This window comes from Sycon ciliatum, chromosome 2 (genome assembly GCF_964019385.1).
Source record: "Sycon ciliatum chromosome 2, ocSycCili1.1, whole genome shotgun sequence".
NCBI lineage: Eukaryota > Metazoa > Porifera > Calcarea > Leucosolenida > Sycettidae > Sycon > Sycon ciliatum.
The window spans coordinates 17,772,595-17,792,006 of NC_088644.1; the positions used below are offsets into that span (position 1 = coordinate 17,772,595).

General features: G+C 48.1%; 1 protein-coding gene across 1 annotated transcript; it reads left to right on the forward strand.

Annotated features, from left to right (window-relative positions):
* Window positions 1-101: 101 nt before the first annotated feature.
* Window positions 102-18,926, forward strand: LOC135809015 (kelch-like protein 18). Its single transcript, XM_065322273.1, has 6 exons — window positions 102-1,347; window positions 2,227-2,349; window positions 6,663-6,858; window positions 9,313-9,508; window positions 11,416-11,596; window positions 17,777-18,926. The coding sequence occupies exons 1-6, from the start codon at window positions 493-495 to the stop codon at window positions 18,011-18,013; spliced, it is 1,788 nt and encodes a 595-aa protein (XP_065178345.1). The 5' UTR covers window positions 102-492; the 3' UTR covers window positions 18,014-18,926.
* Window positions 18,927-19,412: the final 486 nt, after the last annotated feature.

A 19,412-nucleotide genomic window follows, 5' to 3' on the forward strand; every position in this document is an offset into this window, starting at 1 on the left:
CTCTTGACTTGAGCATTGTACTTTGTAGTACAAAAATCATGTACGTATGCTGTCCACAAAATACTGTATCAGGCACAGACTTTTTTTGAGGTCATGCAAGTAGATTTCTTTTGTTTTTCATTTTGACTCTTGTCATTTGAACTCACTCCAATCATCCTCACTCGTTTTATATTGTTGCTGTGTCAGACTCGGTGTAAAGTTGGTAACGTCCTCCGACTTATTGCAAAGCAAACAACGAAACGAGCACAGAACTTTGTTAGATCGAAGAGAACTAGAAATGAAAAAACTGAGATTTCTAAATTACGAGTGCCCACTCTGAAGCTATCTCGCATGCTCGCATTCCCTACCCTGGGCCTGCTGCAGCTGCCACCTGCTCTGAGAAATAGTTATAAGCAGTACCAAGTTCTATAAAGCCGAAGGAGAATAATGGAGTAGTGTCTGTAACTCTAACACCTTCATTTCTGAGGTTCAGGTCCAGTTCCTTCACACAGCATGAGTGCTAGAGGTGAACCTCCAAGGAAGAAGGTATGTCGGGAGATAACCACTGCATCCAAAGCAATGGAAGAATGCAAGCAATATCGAATGACAGAACGACATTCTCTCCTGGCGCTGCATTCAATGAAGGAGATGTGGCAACGTGGCGAGCTTTGTGATTTAACTCTACTTGTGGGTGCTAGAACGTTTTCAGTACACCGAGTTGTAATGGCTGGCAGTATTCCCTTTCTGCGTGCTATGCTGTGCTCTGGGATGAAAGAAAGTCGACAACAGGAAGTCCGCCTGCATGAGGTGGATGAGGAGTCCATGGAAGTCATCGTCAACTTCTGCTATACTGGAGAGCTTGATGTTGGAATTGAGAGTGTATATCCTCTTGTTGCTGCTGCTAACCTGTTGCAAATGGATGAAGTTCGAGATGCCTGCTGTCTGTTCTTGAAGTCCCGTCTCTCCCCTGACAACTGTATTAGCACACATTGCTTTGCAGACACACATGGCTTCCTGGAGCTTCTTGCGGCTGCTGATAACTTTGCCTGTAAGAATTTTGATGCCGTTGTTGCGTCCGAGGAGTTTCTTTCATGTGATGTTGATGCCGTCACTCGCCTACTCGATAGTGAAGTTGTGCAAGTGCCATCCGAGGAGAGAATATATCATGCATTGATCATGTGGATCGAGGCTGACCGAGCTGGTCGGTCCAAACACGTCCTCGACCTGCTACGCTGTATCAGATTCCCCAGCCTCTCTCGGAGCTTCATCGAGTCCAGCATTATTCCATCCGAGCTTATCAAATCCACTCCAAACTGTGAGGCATTCTTTCAAGGTGTTCTAGCTGCTCATATGAATCCTCACACTAAGGTGAGTGATCTGTGCACATGTGGTGAGAGAAGTGTTTTTTTAATTTAATATCAGGCCACCTGGCTAGCCTTACGACACACTAGCATCATAATCACTCACACTGCAATAGTGTCATGTGCTAGTTTGTGCATTTTTTACAAACTTTTCAAGTAGGGTATACATGATTTTTTTAAGCACACGTAGTGTACAAAATTAATGATCTGCACTACTACAGGATATACAGTGGTGACAAGCGAACTTTGACCTCATGTTGTGTTGCGGGGTTAGCTTGCCACTGCTGTGTAAGTCGTGTGTGGGCAATTCTCAGGTGCAACCTTGAAAGCGATAAGAACTGTTGTGCACTTACATGCAGATGTAGCAGCAGTCTTCCTGGTTGCCACTCATGGCCGGACCATAGTTATTTTGTAATTTTGTATTGGTTTTGTTGTTTGTCAGTTGTCCATGACAACTGAGACCACCGGTCATTTTAACCTTCATGCCGCAGTTCTCATTCTTCAGCTTCAATAGATGCGTTCCAACTCTCTTTTGTAGCTTGTACATGATCACAACATTCTTCATTGATGATGGAGCTGTAGAAGTGTTTCTAAGTACAGTCAACTTTGCGTATAACGACACTCGGCGGGGCATCAAAAAAGTGTCCTTATTCGCGAAGTGTCGTTATACCCGAAGTCCCATTATGTATTACAGTTGGATGTGACTTTGCTCTGGGCATGGAAATTCTGTCGTTATTCGCGAATTGTCGTTATATCCGCAGTTGTTATTAGCGAAGTTGACTGTACATTATCTTGGCTGCATTTCGAAGGACATATTGACTATTGACTATTGACTATTGAGCATGTTTCTGTTTTTTTGTTCTTCTCTTTTTTTCTACTATGATAGGTTCGCCTGCCACCCGTTGCAGTCTATGTTGTTGGCGGCAGGAATGCCACCCACTGCTTGGATTCGTGTGAGCGTTACGATCCATGCAATAACACTTGGAATGCTATTGGCTCAATGAAGCAGGTGAGCTTGATAGTTCAAGTGAAAAGTTAGAGCTTCTTTCATTCAAAGGCAACTGTCACCGCAATTTTTCTTTGCCTAACTTTGTACTTTTGAGATTGCTAATCACGATGGTAACGTCGTTTTCTTCTGAGACGATTAATAGGCTGTCAAAACTCCAAGCAAAGGTGTCCAAAATTATCCTGAAGTACAGCGTGATTTCACGCTCAACTTGCCCTTCGCGCATATCTTCATGGTCTCGGCGAAGCAAGTCACATCTGGTGTGCTGTATGGTCAGTCAGTATGACATCATTTCTCTATTTGTCGTCACTGTCTCTATATAGCTTTTTCCGTACGCAACTTCGCTATATGGTGCCAAAATTTGGAGTCATACAGAGAAAGTCTCAACCTGAGTGGAGATATAATTATAGGGAAAGTTGCGTCTGGAGTTATATAGAGAATGACCTGGAGTTATATAGAGAATGACCTGGAGTTATATAGAGAAAGTCGCAGTGAAGTCATATAGGCACAAAGTAAACAGATGATGACATAAAGTCTCAACCTGAGTGGAGATATACCGTACTTCCGCACATATAAGCGCATGTACTTACGTCCGGGCATAAGCGCATGTGCTTATATGTGAACACTTGGTGAAACATCCAGGAGCTGAATATACCACTAAGCAGTGTGATAACACCATTGTTATGACACAGACAGACCTTTATTGCACATATAAGCGCATGGGCTTCTACCCGAACAAGTTTACACAGCCAAACATTTGCAGCAAATTTTCGCTTATAAGCGCATACGCTTATATGTGGGGAAGTACGGTATAGGGAAAGTCGCGTCTGGAGCTATATAGAGAAACGGTCGCAGTGAAGCCATATAGGCACGACGTAAACAGGTGATGACATATAGAGGAGTGAACACATATAGAGAGCTTGTGGACTACTGAGTGCTACATACCGTACTGGCAATATATGTTGCCGCGTAACGCGTAACGCAGGGGGGTGCGGCGTAACGCGCGACCAGGCTAGTGCGACAAATTTTCGTTGAGTTCGTAACGCGCGTCCGGCGGGGTGCGGCGATCTTTTCATTGCAGTTTGCACTGCAAAAAAAGGCTGAAAACTGTGAAAGCACGTGTACCGCGTGGTGAAAAGTTCAAAACTGGACGCAGCAGGAAGTCCTGACACTCGAAGGCGCATCATTCAGTGGTTGGCGATCTCAATGGTTTCTTCTTTCCCGAGGTCGTTTTGCGAAGAAGAGCGATGTGTTTACCAGTTTCCTTGTGACAATGCAGAAGTCTCTATTCGCCTTCGGCGTGAAGAAAATCACGCCCAAGCATCATTCAGTGGTTGGCGATCTCAATGGTTTCTTCTTTCCCGGGGTCGTCACAAGTTTGCGAAGAAGAGCGATGTGTTTACCAGTTTCCTTGTGACAATGCAGAAGTCTCTATTCGCCTTCGGCGTGAAGAAAATCACGCCCAAGGAAAGTGAAAAAGGAAAGGATGAGGAGAGAAAGGAGACGAAAAACAGGATTGCTGCTGATGGTGCAAAGAAAGTTTTAGTGAAGCAGAAGAAAGTTCGTGAGCAAACGAGAAAGCGTGTTCGTCGGCACCGCCAAAAGGCCCAAGCATCATTCAGTGGTTGGCGATCTCAATGGTTTCTTCTTTCCCGAGGTCGTTTTGCGAAGAAGAGCGATGTGTTTACCAGTTTCCTTGTGACAATGCAGAAGTCTCTCAATGCAAAAAAAAAAGGACTGCGGCAATATAGAAACCTGTGTAACGGCTCCTGTGCGACTTTGCATGTAACGCCCTGCGTGCGGCAAACATGTGCCAATGTAACGCTTCATGGCCTCACTGCGGCAACATATATTGCCAGTACGGTATATATTTCCCTTAGCTATGCGCTAGCCAGGGGTTGTTAGGCAGGGTTGAGAGACCGCTGCATTATGCCTTAGACGAGGTGCGGTTGGGGCAGCGGACCTTAACCTCTTTAGCACGACGCTACCTGACCGCACCCCACGTCAACACCTGTAAAAGTCGCATTTTCCCATGAAAGTACTAGCTGTTCAAGGATCGATAACTTTGCCTTCTCTCGGACGATTTCCACGATCTTGAGCTTCCTGGAAAGGTCTTGAGACGAGGAACAAACCCAGCTCAGAGCGAAACCAAAACCTCGTGCTACAGTCTGGCAAACTTCATCCACGCGCTCGACAGACTTGAGCACGGCCAAGATTAAACGAGCTCAAATATTGAGCTGCCACTTCGGTCTCCTTGCTCATATCGAGCTCATATTTTTTGTGAGGACTCACGAGATCCACTACCATCATTTGAATCTGGTTTCTATGGCAGCAGGTGGCGCAAAATGATCCAAAATGGAAAATACGCGTTCTGCAAGACTCCGCAAAAAATCTACTTGAAATTTGCCGTGTCGAGTTGCATACCTCAACAAGCGGTAGTCGTATCGCTTCGGCGATTGTTTCTATCCCCAGCTGAGAGTTTTCTCTTGCAGATACATGTTTCGATTGTGAGAATCGACCTAGTATTGACTGAGTTACGATAGTTTGAACAAACTACTATGGACTCGACACGGACCCACGACTATAAGATGCAGGTTCACTGTACAGTGTCGTACTAGTACGACGGGCGTTAGACACACAACTCGTGTGCGTCGTACTAGTACGACGCTCGCGCTAAAGAGGTTAACAGGAGGTGAACACTTTGTGTGTGCTGCCATCCTTTCGGTGGCCATTTGGGGCTTTAAAGCGCCATTCTCTTGCAGTGACCTCTGGAGGCCAGAAATGTGGGCCGAGGGCTGCTTCCTTGTGTTCCGCTGGAATGACGACGTGGGAGAATGCCACTCCAGAATACTTGGTTTCGGAGACTGAGCATTTTATCACTTGTATTTCTCGTCTTGTACACCACTTGGCGATTGAGTCGGAGGAGCATCCACTCTTTACATTGCCCGAATATAGGGCGCAACACTTCGTGAGGGACCCTCCTGACAGCTGTTCCGAGGGCTTTGGTCAGCTCTCGTAGTACGATGTGACTCGTGTTGAGGGACGGTGGTCTCAGTACGTGTGTCGTATGCCTTATTTGGTCCCGGGTGCCCAGCCTGTACTGTGATGCTGTACAGTGATGGGGGATGATGGGTCCCGTTTTTGGCGGGGATGATGGGTGCCGTTTTTGGCGGGCCTGTTTTCAGTCTGGGTTGCATTAGGTGATGTGGATAGGTTCTGGGGTTGTACGCAGATAGCAGGTTGGGCCGTTTTTAAAAAGAGCTCCAGCCGGGTGCAGGGTGGTGGCTCTGCAAACTGTCATGGGGTACAGACAATGCACGAGCGTGTGTGGGCAGGCGTGTGTTTACCGCCATATTGCCAGGTGTGTCTTTACCACCATATTTATCAACCATAAGTACAGCTGCTGTGGTGTCTTCAATTTCATTCTCTCGAGTCAAGCTCCGTATGAAGACATCCAAGAAGAAGATTGCCCGATGAGTCCAGCGGGGACGAAACGTACGTCGCAATCGAGCTATGTCGTTGCTGTGTCATCATCTATGTGCCATGCGCTACTTAATGTACCAGCCTGCTATGCCGGATACCACCAGCCATGCATCGACCAGGCGCCAGGCGCGAACTGATGGTGGTGGTGGTGAGAAGGAGAGCTCTGTGCCAGAACTTTGCAGCCTAGAGAGCGTGTGTGGGCAGGCGTGTGTTTACCGCCATATTGCCAGGTGTGTCTTTACCACCATATTTATCAACCATTGATCAAGGATAGCTTCTTGGTGAGACAACTGACCTGGTCTACTAGGCTAGTCAGTGTGTCAGACTGCGACTTACTGCCGCAGGTCCAGTGAGATCCTACGCCAGCGTCCCGCAGCGCACAGACAAGTTCCGGTCTTCCGAGGCCATCGCATCCAGCAATACCCTGTTGCCGTCCCAGCTCTCTCAGTCTGTCAAAGCCGAGCAGGGCTAGGTCTATTTCAACATTCATCTTCGTTTCCGTGAATCCACGGGAGCCAAGGGCTCACTGAACTACGAAAAGAGTCAAAATCTCACGTTTGGGCGGAGCGCCAAAAACTGCATCCGCATGCAAAAGCCTTCAGTTGAATTTCATCCTGTCTTGGTTTTCCAGTGGGATGATAGAAACTCTTGGTTCTAGCTCTCAGAAGTTGTCCACTTTGAACTCTAGAAGAGAGGCATGCCGGGTTTTTTGGGAGGGGGGGGGGCAGCACTTCCATTGTCCCAACCAGTTTTGCTGGTGTCGCATGGTCATTGTCAATTTATGTTGAACCGTCTGGGTCATTGATTTATACTTTGTTTATGCCTTTGATTAGGTACGGACAGCAGTGACAGTTGCCCAGCTGAATGGATTTATTTACGCCATAGGTGGCGAACGCGAGACTCAGTATTCCCAGTATGGTACATCCTACCTGAATTCTGTCGAGCGCTATAACATTAAAAGCGACGTGTGGGATAATGTTGCACCATTGAAGACCAGTCGTTCGTTCGCTGCATCAGCCGTATTGAACGGTAGGTACATGTATATGCGTTGTCTTTCCATTCAGTGCCTCTCTATACATGGTCTTTCACCACCACTCAAATCCCTTCCCTCCACCACCTCTTCTTCTCACCTGGGTTCTTCCTGCTTTGCACCCACCCACTCTAGTATTTGCTGAAGACTGAGCAAGTCAATCCACGCCGCAATAGAGGAACGACAGACGGACAGAAGTTAGCAATTGCGAGAGGAAGAAAGGGAGCGGAAGTATAGTTAGGGGGCGTTCGAATTACCACTCTTTGACTTTTCGAGGAGTTGTTTTTCTGAAGAGGTGGGTTATTTATTGGCCTCTTCAGAAAACGAAAGTCTCCTCGAAACTCCACAACCTCATCCAACGGGAGTGGTGGATTAGTTTAGAGGAGCTTGGAATATCCCTGCGAAAACTGCCTTTTGTATGCATTTCCCTTAGAACCCAGGGGCGGATCCAGGCCTGCGGGGTGCAGAAAATATCATGACAAATATTTTGGCCATGAAAACCTTTTTAAACAGGAGAAGTGCTGTTTTCTCTGTTGTACGTTGGTCTCTAGCCTGCATTGACCCCAGAAATGCTATTCGTATGAGGCAAAATACTATTACTGCCAGGGGTGTTAAAAGGTACAGTCAACCTACCCTTATAACGATATTTGCGTCAGACCAAGAAATATTGTTATAAGGGTAACTGCTTCATTTCATACACATAGGTCATAATGCACGAATTTTGTTCATGTTTTCAATCTTCATAGCATAAAAAACTGATGTACATGCACATTATGTACATAGCAAGGTGCCCATTGGTGCCCCCATTGCACTTCGGCATGTCCCAGCGACTTGTCAAGTGAAACTTGCCCTACCTGGATAGTGGGCTCTACATACTCCCTGCTAGATATTGTTATAAAATGGAAAATATCGATTGGTCAGCGCATTTTATATCGTTATAGAGGTAATATCGTTATACATGTATCAATATTGTTATAGAGGTAAGGCATTGTATACAAAAGTCAATGGAGTGATTTTGGTTTGGCAGAAAAATATTGTTATAAGGGTGATATCGTTATAGGGGTTATCGTTATAAGGGTAGGTTGACTATATTGTACATTTTCATTGGTGTGGCTATGAAAACGACAGGGTGTTTGGGGTCCTTCCCCGGGAAAATGTTTGGAAATATGGGCCCAAATAGCCCATAATTATTTCATTGAATCACCGGTTCCGACGCTCCTGACTAGCAATACCAGATAGCCTGGGCAGAAAAAAACGGCGGAATTTGGCATTTCGTCTGGTATGTTTCAAGTATTTTTGGTGTCCGGAAAATGCAAGGGAACACAGTTTGAGGAGTTTCTTGCCATAAGCTGTGTATGGTTCTACTATTTTCAATGCTTTTCGAGCAGAATCTGCCAGTTTTTAGCATTACTAGTATACTACAATAGTGTACTGTATTTGCCAAGGTCTACTCCCAGTCAGTCACATGAACATAAGTAGACTGTTCCATGAGGGCCTGCCACCATAGTAAAAAAAAAGAAGAGGAAATAACCCCGTCACAGTTTCACCTTTCGCACCCCCCCCTCCCCCCATTGATCCGCCCCTGGAACCTACAACGAAACTTGCCCATACGGTAAGGGAAGCCCATTTTCACGTGGATAGCACGCTTGGAAAATCTCATTGCTATGCCAATTCCAAGGAAATTGTGAGGCTGACAACAACCGTTCTATTGGCATACTTCAACTAATCTCTTTTACTAAGTATGTTTCTCGAAAAGGTGATGGGGACAATTGGAACGCGCCCTTAGAGACTGGTGAAGCGAGTGCCATGATTGAGGACTCGAGTACTCTTTGAAAAACGAGCGAGTATTCGAGCGAGTACGCACATTTTACTGACAACATAAGCAATAAACTGCACGCATTCTCGCAACACCGGATGTAGTGCACCCGATACATGACGTCTTGCCAGCAAGATAGTGCAAGATATAGTCCGACATATCGGTTGCTGGTAAGTAGGGACAAGCCACAATACTTTAACGTGAGTTATATCGCCAGCCTGCATCCGTTTCACGACAGATTTTGCCGGTGGAATGGATGAAGGCTGCCGGATAGAACTCATGCTTCAACGACAACACTAACTCGTAGAAGCACTTATCACAACTATCAAAAAGCACAGGACTTTCACAAGTTTCAGACCCGGAGATCGCAGTAGGCGTGCTTGCCTGAGTTGTGCATTACCGGTCAGAGTAACGGAAGTACATGCATACAGTAGTGCATAGTATGCTTCGAGTAATATTTTTTGCGAAACGAGTACTCGCTCTTTTCAAATTTTCGAGCGAGTGCTCGAGTATTCGACATACATGTACTCGTTTCACCCCTACTTAGAGTGTGCTAGCGCTAGGTGTTACTGGTGGTCTTGAGACACGCATGGCCTAAGACACGTGTGCCTGCTATCCATTGTATTTATTGTTTTAGATTTGATCTTTGTCATCGGTGGAGAGGATGGCAGTAACTACAGTCTACTCAGTGTAGAAATCTACAATCCGGCCAAGGACACCTGGTTTGAGGGTCCACACTTGAATATGCGTCGATCTGGTCCGGGCTGTTGTGTTGTGGATGGCTGTATCTACGTCATGGGTGGTTGCACTGCTGCTATTGAGAACTATCACATGTAAGTAGCTGTACTAGTTTCGGCACATGCGTGTGCGTATAAGGCAGTGTCCGCTCTCTTGCGTACTGGCCTATAGTATAAGGTTCCATACATGTACTTGGTCCGCCAAGTTAAAATTGGCGCTTATCTTTTCACTTGGTTTTTCGGTGTTCTGCCTGTGTCACATGGCATGGAACCACCGATTCACCATTCGAACATAACCATTGACCATTGCATCCCACGACATGGCAGCAGAAACCATCACAGAAGTTGCGATCGGTTCGTTCGAGTCTTTTTGACGGAGCTACCGCCGACAAACACTTCCGTCAGCGCAAGAAAACACTGCAACCTCCGCTCGAGTCCGTAAAATAGGTCAGGATGTTCGCATTTCAGAGCGATGGAGAATATAGTTTCTGTCTTCTTCCAGCTGTCTGATGGCAAGGATTGTTTACCCCGGGGAGGTATAGAAAAGCTGAAAAAGCGCTTCGCGAGCTTGAATTTCAGTGCTTGCACAGTACAGCGCCTAGTGAAGGGCTATCACCAGCAAATCGCTGACGAAGAAACTGCACCTCATGTCGACATCTCCAGTAAGTGGGACCAATCCGGCGGACACACTTTGAAGCTCACAGAGGACAGGGCAAAGGAGCTAATCAAAGAAAACACCAAGTCCTGAGGGAAACACTCGTGCAAAGGACTTTCAGGAAACTAGCCGAAAAGCCTGGTGCACGGCGTTAGGACTTTGTAGGTGCTACATCAAGCGGAAGCTATCACTGCGCTGCATGTACAAGCACCAGCGGCTCGCGTGGGTACTGATCAGCAAGTACGACAAGCGCAAGAGGCGATTTGAAAAAAGGACACTGATATGGCGTTGCCTTTTTGTCTCAAACAAAGACGCATTATTGCGACGAACGGGGATAACACTTACAGTCAACATGCCGGCAGTCTCACTCAGCTTCTGATCGGCAAGGTGACAGGCACGCACTGCCTTTGAGCGTGATTCGAGACGGGGAGAAGTGGAACAAGCTATGAAACGACACGTGCAGCTGCTGTCCGTATCGGACGTTTTGAGCTCTTCCTCCAGCGACGATAGCGGCGAGGAGGATGTGTAACTTGCTTGAATTTTCGACTGGGTTGCTTATTGACATGTAAATAACCATGTATATAGTGCTTTGTGATCGTGGCTTGCTTCATATATTCGTATTTCTTTTCCTGAGACAAGTCTGAAGATAAGCGCCAATTGTAACTGGGCGGACTAAGTACATGATTGTATTCAACCCTACCACAGTACACATACTGCCTGTACCGTTAACAAAAAAGCTGAAGTTCAGAATAACGTATTTTGCTGAGGGTGCCCTTTACTACTTCAAAGTATTCTGTCACTGTTGCTTCTGCTGTTGGCATTGGTGTTGTTCTCATCGTCTTTGTCATCATTTGTGCATGAATGGGTATGCCAGCATGCGTGTGTGCACGCGTGTGCATGTGTGTGTGCATGTGTGTGTGTGTGTGTGTGTGTGTGTGTGTGTGTGTGTGTGTGTGTGTGTGCATGTGTGTGTGTGCATGTGTGTGTGTGTGTGTGTGTGTGTGCGTGCACGTGTGTGTGTGCATGTGTGTGTGTGTGTGTGTGTGTGTGTGTGTGTGTGTGTGTGTGTGTGTGTGTGTGTGTGTGTGTGTGTGTGTGTGCATGTGTGTGCACGTGTGTGTGTGTGTGTGTGTGTGCGTGCACGTGTGTGTGTGCATGTGTGTGCGCGTGTGCGCATGTGTGTGCACGTGTGTGTGTGTGTTCGCACACTTGCATGTGCTTGTATGTGTGCGTTGATTTTGGGTTTGTCTGTGTTGTTATAAATCTTTATTATAAAAGTTTTTTGTTGTTGCTGCTGATGCAGATCATGATGATGCTCATAATGTTGTTTTGTTTGTTTGTGTGACAGGTCTGTGGAGTGTTTGCGACCACCTAATGAGGTCAAGGATGAGAGAGAGTATGCAAGTGACTGCCACTGGACTCTGGGCAAGAGCATGACGTTGGCACGGTCTGGAGTTGCTGTTTGTGCACTCAACGGACACATATATGCATGTGGTGGGCGCAATCGATCACAGAGCATATACTACAAGGTGAGTATTCCCGTTTGATGATAATTGTTTCGTATGCAACATGACTATTGGGATAGGGCAGTCTTCCAGTAGCTATGCTGTAGAAACTGTTAAAGGGGAAGTTAAGGCAAAAATTAAAATTTCACCAGTTGTAGTCTTCGGGGTGCGGAGTCGAATGGTCTTGGTCCGAGAAAGCTGAGACGCTCCCTTCCTACTTGAATCCCAATCGAACTCGCGCACTTCCACCGAAACTGGGTGACTGCGCCCTACTAGATGGGGATTTGTATGCAAAATGTCACTAAAAGCGCCATTTCGTTCTTATAAAAGCACGGATGACCGCGATTGGCCCATATGTTGTACTCTTTTGGACGCTGAGTCGACTGGTTTTGGTCCGAAAAGGCTGCGATGCAGCGTTCCTCCTTTATTCCCAATCGAACATGGTTGAAGAAGCGGTCACGTGCTCCTGGGTGCCCAAATCACCTGGTCACCACGCCAGCATGCAGCAGCAGGCGACAACTTTCACACCAAGGTTCAACTCGAGTTCAACTCGAGTGACAGGACTGCACCCAAAAAAGGTCAAACAGGCTAGTAAGTTGTACCCTGCTATCTCGATTGACGCACAACCTAAACGTCTCGAGAGAGTTTCACTTTACTAATCCCAACCAATCCAGTCACACAAGTAACTACAGTTAGTGATTCCAACTTACTTCTCAAATCCGTACCCTCATTCCCAAAGAGTTACTGGATACGAGCCAAGACAATGTACAACCTTTCTCTACCATCACAAAGGAATAATAACTGGCTGGCTGCCAGTGCAGCGGAAGTCAAGCCGAGAATGTCGCGTGCACTACGGACTGCACGATGGAACATGTAAACCTAGGAACGGCTATTCATGCACCGACTAGAGTAGAGGCAAAGTGTACTAATGGTGAAACACAATGTCAGTGGGGGACAAGAGTAACTAGAGTCAGCTATGCACGACTAGACCAGGCCGAGTCATGACAGCAGTCATTACACTACAAGTGGTACATCGGGATGCAGATCACGACACTCCGGCCAGCAAAATGTTACACTACTGGGTTGAAGAGTCCGAGTGGATCATAAATGCGTGCTACGTTGTGCAAAACACGCCGTTTGGATGCTATGCTGTCGACGTCAGGCGACTCGGAGCTCACACCTGGAATGTGGAATGTGTCGGCGACGGTATCCCACTGCAGGCCGAGAACTTTCTGGCTCGTGTTCGTCGCCGTCACACTCGGGTCAAACACAGAGGAGGTAGCAGGGTCATTGGACGACCACTCACGTACATTCATGGACGCGGAGTTGAACACCTGCCGAGTCTCGCGGTACTTGACCTCGGCTTCCTCTGCAGTACCAGCCGTCAGCATGATGTTATCCACGTAGATGTTCTTGCGAATTTCGGCTGCTGTGGCTGTCTTGTGTTTGTCAAGGTGATGCCTGATTGTGGCATCCAGCAAGAACGGACTGCTGATGATGCCAAATGGTAGTCGGCAGAACCGGTAGACTTCGATGTTGTCCACGATGACGTCCGGCTTAGTGATGTCACAATACCACAGAAATCGGGTGACGTCACGGTCTGTCTCTTGAATCCTTACTTGCAGGAATGCCTTCTCAATATCTGAGATTAGCACGATCGGGGCCAGGCGAAATCGTAGCAGAATGCCGCAGAGGCTAGGCAGGAGGGACGGCCCTTGATTCAGGCAGTCATTCAGGCTCGGTGCTGTCTTATTGATCTTCGCACTGGCGTCATAGACCACTCGGAGTTTGGTGGTAGCCTTCGAAGGAGACAACACTGGATGGTGCGGCAGATGGTGCGAGCGTTGACCGTACTTGGTTTTCTCTGTGACTCGCTCGATAATGCCAAGCCGTTCCTGCTGCAGCAGCACGTCGTTGTACCTGGTCAGCAGGTCTCGATCTGCTGCAAGCCGTTTCCCCAGTGACTTCATCCTTCCGTAGGCTAGGTCCTTGTTGTGTGGAAGCTGCATGTCGGGCTTCCATGGAAACTGGACTGTGTAGCGGCCGTCGGCAAACGTGACGGTCTCCTCGAACTGTCGAACTGTGTCGTCATCTGTTGGGAGACTTGCTGGGTCCTCCACACCGATCCTTTCTAGCGACCAAAACTCCGTCAGGTTTGGTTCGACTTCAGCAAGCAGAGCAGAGTCGGCGGTTGCCATGTAGTCATATAGCGGACGCTGTAGACCGGTGCTTGCCTGCGTCATGACAAGAAGCGTTGAGCTGTTGCTGTCATCCGACTTGGACGAACACTGTCCTGTGACGATGTGACCCAAGAGCGTATCCATCACGTACAAACCTGACGGTAGACGCTGCGGTGATCCTTGCACAAGATTTCCGTAATGATCAGAACCAATGAGAATGTCAATGGCCCTCGTCTCGGCTGTTGATGGTATGGTGTCTGCCATTTGAATGGATGGTTCGCCTGCCAGGAACTCCGCATCTTCAGATGGAAGAGGGTAGCGTCGGATAGGTCGTGTAATGGTGTCGAGTACATTCGCTTTGATGGGGTACCTCTGTCCGTCGGACAGTGAGATGGACGTCTGAACGACCGATGTAACAACACTGCGTGGGTGTGTCACTCCAAAGGTGATGAGGGTCAATGACTCTTGTCTCTCCGGCTGCAGCTGAAGCTGCTTGCTGAGCTGGGTACTCATGTACGTGCGATTGCTGCCGGTGTCCAGTAACGCATGCGCGGTGATAAAGCTACCATCGGCAGCTTGAATCTGCACTTGTGCTGTCTGGAGGAATACTGCACCAGTCTTGTCGCTGGGACCCTCTGACACGAGACTGGCGGAGCACGTATTTGCAAGTTCCTCATCATTACCCTGTGTGGAGACGGCCCTGGCAGGTTGTGAGCCATTTGGTTGTGGCCTTGAGCTGCCTTTGGAGGGCTCACGTCTCTCATGGGCTGGGCAGATAGCTCGGTTGTGGCCGGTCTTGCTGCAGTGAAAACACGCCTTGGTTTTCTCTGGGCACTGGGACGCCATATGGCTCCGTCGCAGACAAATGAAGCAACGACCTTGTTCTCGGAGCTTCTGTTGTCTTGTCCGAGCCAGCTTGTAGGTGACGCACTGGTCGTTGAAGTGAGTCCCCTTGCAGAAGACACATAGACGTGGAGGCGCACTATGCGTTGACTGAGATGAAAGAGCGTGTCCAGTTCCTTGCATGGTCATTGGTGAGCCGTGCTGTGTCTGTGTGGCCGGTGTCCTTGAAGACTGAGAGGCAGAAGTCTCGGAACCTTCCCGCAAATTCCGGTGGATTTCGGCATACCGCTGAAGGGCGGATCGCAGGGTGGCGACCGTCCACGACTGATGGCTCGATGTTCGCCATTCCTTTAGCTTGGTGAGTACTTCCGTAGGGAACTTGGACAAAATGTGCTGCACCAATAGTGGCTGCTGTTCAACGCTAATGCCCATGGCAGACAGCTGTCGTAGTATCCGTTCGATGTTGTCAATGGTGTTCCGGATATCACGGTGTTTGGACGATGTGCTTTGCAATCGCTGCAGCTTGGTATACAGGGCAGCAACAATATCATCTGTCCGTCCGTATCGTTCTTTCAGTAGCTGTACGGCCGTGGCATAGTTGTTGTTGGTGATAGCCAGACCAGCGAGCGTGTGGGCAGCTCGGCCAGTGAGGGCACTCTTCAAGCAGCTCAGCTTAACGACATCGGACATTGGCTGTTTGTCCACGGCAGTTTCAAACAGGTCCCAAAAATCGGGCCAGTTGGTGACCTGCCCGTCGAAGCTCGGTATTTCCATCGGTTTTAGCTTGAACACAACGGAGCTTGGGCCGGCTGCAGCGGATATGCTGGTGTGTTGTGGCGTTTGGTTTTGGCTCAAAGCCTGGGCGACATTCATAACTGCGCCCTGAAGAGCTTGCTCCAGTGGGGCAATAGCATCGCGTGGCCAGGTTGTGGCTGGTGGAGGGGCTGTCCTGGCGGCGACAGAATGGTCTGGTGGATAGAATGTTTCTGCATCTGGCTGAAGCTGTTGTACTGCTTGTCTGTCCTGGGTCTCCTGCTGGAGGTAATGCTCATAGTCATAGGCCCTGTCCTCCTCACCACTGCCATAGGTGGGACTTGGGCTGGGCACCGCATGCACTGCTGGAGTGGCAGCAGTTCTACCAGTGCCAGGGCCAATGGCATGCCTGACACGTGGTTTGGGGACTGGTGGCACTGGTGATCTTGGTTGGCTTCTGACACTGACTGCTGCGCTGGTTTCCTGTGCATTTGCTGCGCTGGCAGGAGACTCAGTTGCATCTACTACATGTACAATGTCATGAAGCACTGCACTTTGTGCGTGTGACTGTTCAGCCGACTCACATTGGGACTGTCGCGGTGGCTCAACAGTGTCACAAGCACTTGAAGTAGCAGTGTCGATATCCGTGTCGGCACTCTTCTCACTCCACGCATGTAGTGTTGGCGACGCATGACATGTTGGTTTTGGTCCGCTGCGAGGGCTAGACATGGCCGCATCAAGAACATCTAGCGCGCGTGGCCCATGCTCTTCTAGTAATCGGAGTCGGGTGCGGCGTTCGTCTTCAGCTTCATATTGAGTGCGAGAATGGTGGTCGCATTGTTGTAAACATTGTGCGAGCCTCAGCAAACACACGCATTCAAGTTCGAAATTATTCTCCCACGCGTCTTGTTCATCTAATTTCTTATCCTCGTTTGCGTCTTCTAAGCTCCGTCTAATATTGTCTTGGATACCCTCGATGTTTGACTTCAAACCGGACGCCTCATCGTAAAGGGAACGTGCGGCAGAAACATCTAGGCGGCCAAGAGCGTCTGCACTGAAACAATCAGTTCCTGGCAGGTCTAGGTGAATTTTTATCTTTTGCCTCACCCTCGTCAGTCGACGCTTCATGTTGGACCTCGATTGGATCATCTGCTTGTATTCGGGGGTGGACGAGACTAGCAGCCGCTCCGAATCTCCTGCACCAGCGTCCGTGCCATCGGTCTGGTCCTTGCTGGCGTCCTCATTACCGGCCTCATGGGACTCATCCGCTGTACCATCCACGGCTCGTGGATCTACGCTCGTTTGAGCGGCTTGGGTCACCGGTAATTCTGCAGCAGCTGCACCGGTTGACTCGACAGGCTGTTCCTGTTCAGAGGTTGTTTGTTCGTTGGGTGACGACATCCTGGTCACAGCACCATATCTCGATTGACGCACAACCTAAACGTCTCGAGAGAGTTTCACTTTACTAATCCCAACCAATCCAGTCACACAAGTAACTACAGTTAGTGATTCCAACTTACTTCTCAAATCCGTACCCTCATTCCGAAAGAGTTACTGGATACGAGCCAAGACAATGTACAACCTTTCTCTACCATCACAAAGGAATAATAACTGGCTGGCTGCCAGTGCAGCGGAAGTCAAGCCGAGAATGTCGCGTGCACTACGGACTGCACGATGGAACATGTAAACCTAGGAACGGCTATTCATGCACCGACTAGAGTAGAGGCAAAGTGTACTAATGGTGAAACACAATGTCAGTGGGGGACAAGAGTAACTAGAGTCAGCTATGCACGACTAGACCAGGCCGAGTCATGACAGCAGTCATTACACTACAAGTGGTACATCGGGATGCAGATCACGACACCTGCAGGCACGGTGACCAGGTGACTGGTGTACGCAGGAGCACGTGACCGCTTGTTCAACCATGTTCGATTGGGAATAAAGGAGGAACGCTGCATCGCAGCCTTTTCGGACCAAAACCAATCGACTCAGCGTCCAAAAGACTACAACATATGGGCCAACCGCGGTCATCCATGCTTTTATAAGAACGAAATGGTGCTTTTAGTGACATTTTGCATACAAATCCCCATCTAGTAGGGCGCAGCCACCCAGTTTCGGTGGAAATGCGCGAGTTCGATTGGGATTAAAGTAGGAAGGGAGCGTCTCAGCTTCCTCGGACCACGACCATTCGACTCAGCACCCCGAAGACTACAACTGGTGAAATTTTGATTTTTGCCACAACTTCCCCTTTAATGATGTCAGCCATGTCACCTGTTAATCATCCATCTGGGGCGTCTACAGTGATCAGATGTGAAATCCCAACCCAATGTACTCATTTATAAGAAGAAAAGAGGACCAACGAGCTACAAGTTACGCTAGAATATCCTCTCCTTTTCCCCATTTTTGTAATTTTATTGTGTGTCTGCAGGCTGTGGAGTGCTATGACTGCGATAGAAATGAATGGAGGCAAGTGCAGCCAATGCATATGAAACGTGCCTGGGCAGGCTCAGTTGTTTGCGGTGGTCTCATCTACGTATTCGGCGGCTATGATGGTGTTGATCGTCTTGATTCTGTGGAGTCATTTGATCCAGTCACCGAAACGTGGTCCAACGTAGACACAACCATGGCGTTTCAGCGTGCAGGCTGTGCTGCTGCAGTCACCTAGTGTTGAAAGTTCCCGGGTATGCCAACGATGATACGTTGCCCAGCGTGGGTATATAGATCACTTTCAAACGTGGGTATACTGCTGTCACTATTTTCCTCTTGTCTATACGGCTTGCCTCTTTTCTCTACACTGCCATTCTGCTGGGCACTGCAGTTTAGCATCTAGAAATACCTCTGGTCTACCACAGCTCCACATGCCATTGATGCTATTATTGCCATTGACTCTATATCGACTCTACTCATTGGATATATTCCTGCTGTTTATCTGTACATAGCTTGTTGTTGGCCATCCACCACTGCTAAAAGTGAGTGGTAGGCTGTGGCTGTTATCAACTGCTGTATGCTTTTTTACATGATTTGTTGGACTGCAAGTCTAAGTCTCCTCCTTCATTATTATCTTACCGATGATTTTATCAATAATAGTCATTCATGAAATATACTCCCAGGTCAAATCCACAAACGTCTGCAGCTATGTTAGCTTGGCTCTCACATTGTGCCTCCCATCTGCCACCGCTTGTATGTTACTGCTGCTGCTGCTGCTGTTACTGCTGTTGCCACCACTGCCATGATCGTTACAGTTGTTGTTGTTGGTGTGTGTGTGTGTGTGTGTGTGTGTGTTTGTTTTTAGTTCATTCGCTCCTGCCCTCGTTGAGCTGTGTACATGATACTTGGAGGTCTTACTGTTCTTAGCGTCAGAGAGTGTTCGGCACATTTCTCTTGTTGTTTACAGCTCAAGCTGTTCACAAACCAAAAGTCTTTTTTTCTTTTTATCAGCTTTCATACTTTAAAACCATTGAATGCATTTTCTTCATGATATTTTACCCAGTTGTGCAAACTCGTCTATGAAACATATTAGGCATGACACAGTGAAGTCCTATGTGAATGCTTCAGGAATGATTTTGCATTCTCAAAAACTTTTGCTTTCCTCTGGTCTGACTTGTCTAGCACATGTACGTTTTATGACGTCGTGAATGCGGCTGTGTACTTGCGAATGTGTACCTGCATGTTTCGTGGATGTGTCTGGATGTGCTCATGCGTGCATGTTTGCGTGTGCGTGCGTGCGTGCGTGTGTTTGTGTGTGGTGGTACATGGTGTGTATGTGTGTTTGTGGTAGTCAGTTCTACAGCCTTGCAAGCTGTTGATTGTTTCTATCCCATTGAATGCCAGCACACAATGTGGCATTGTCATTGCTTCTACTGTAGCTTCGCTATCTCGGGCCGGCCTTTGACGAAGGTGCCTGAGGCACGATCCACCGCGTTGGTGCACAGCAGCCGTATCACTATCAGTGTACGAAGTTATGATGTACTTTGCCTCTCAGGGGGTACTGGGGGTAATGGTTTATCAATGTGCTATGGAATACAATCATGTTTAGATCCTTTGTGCATCCCGAACTGTCGATA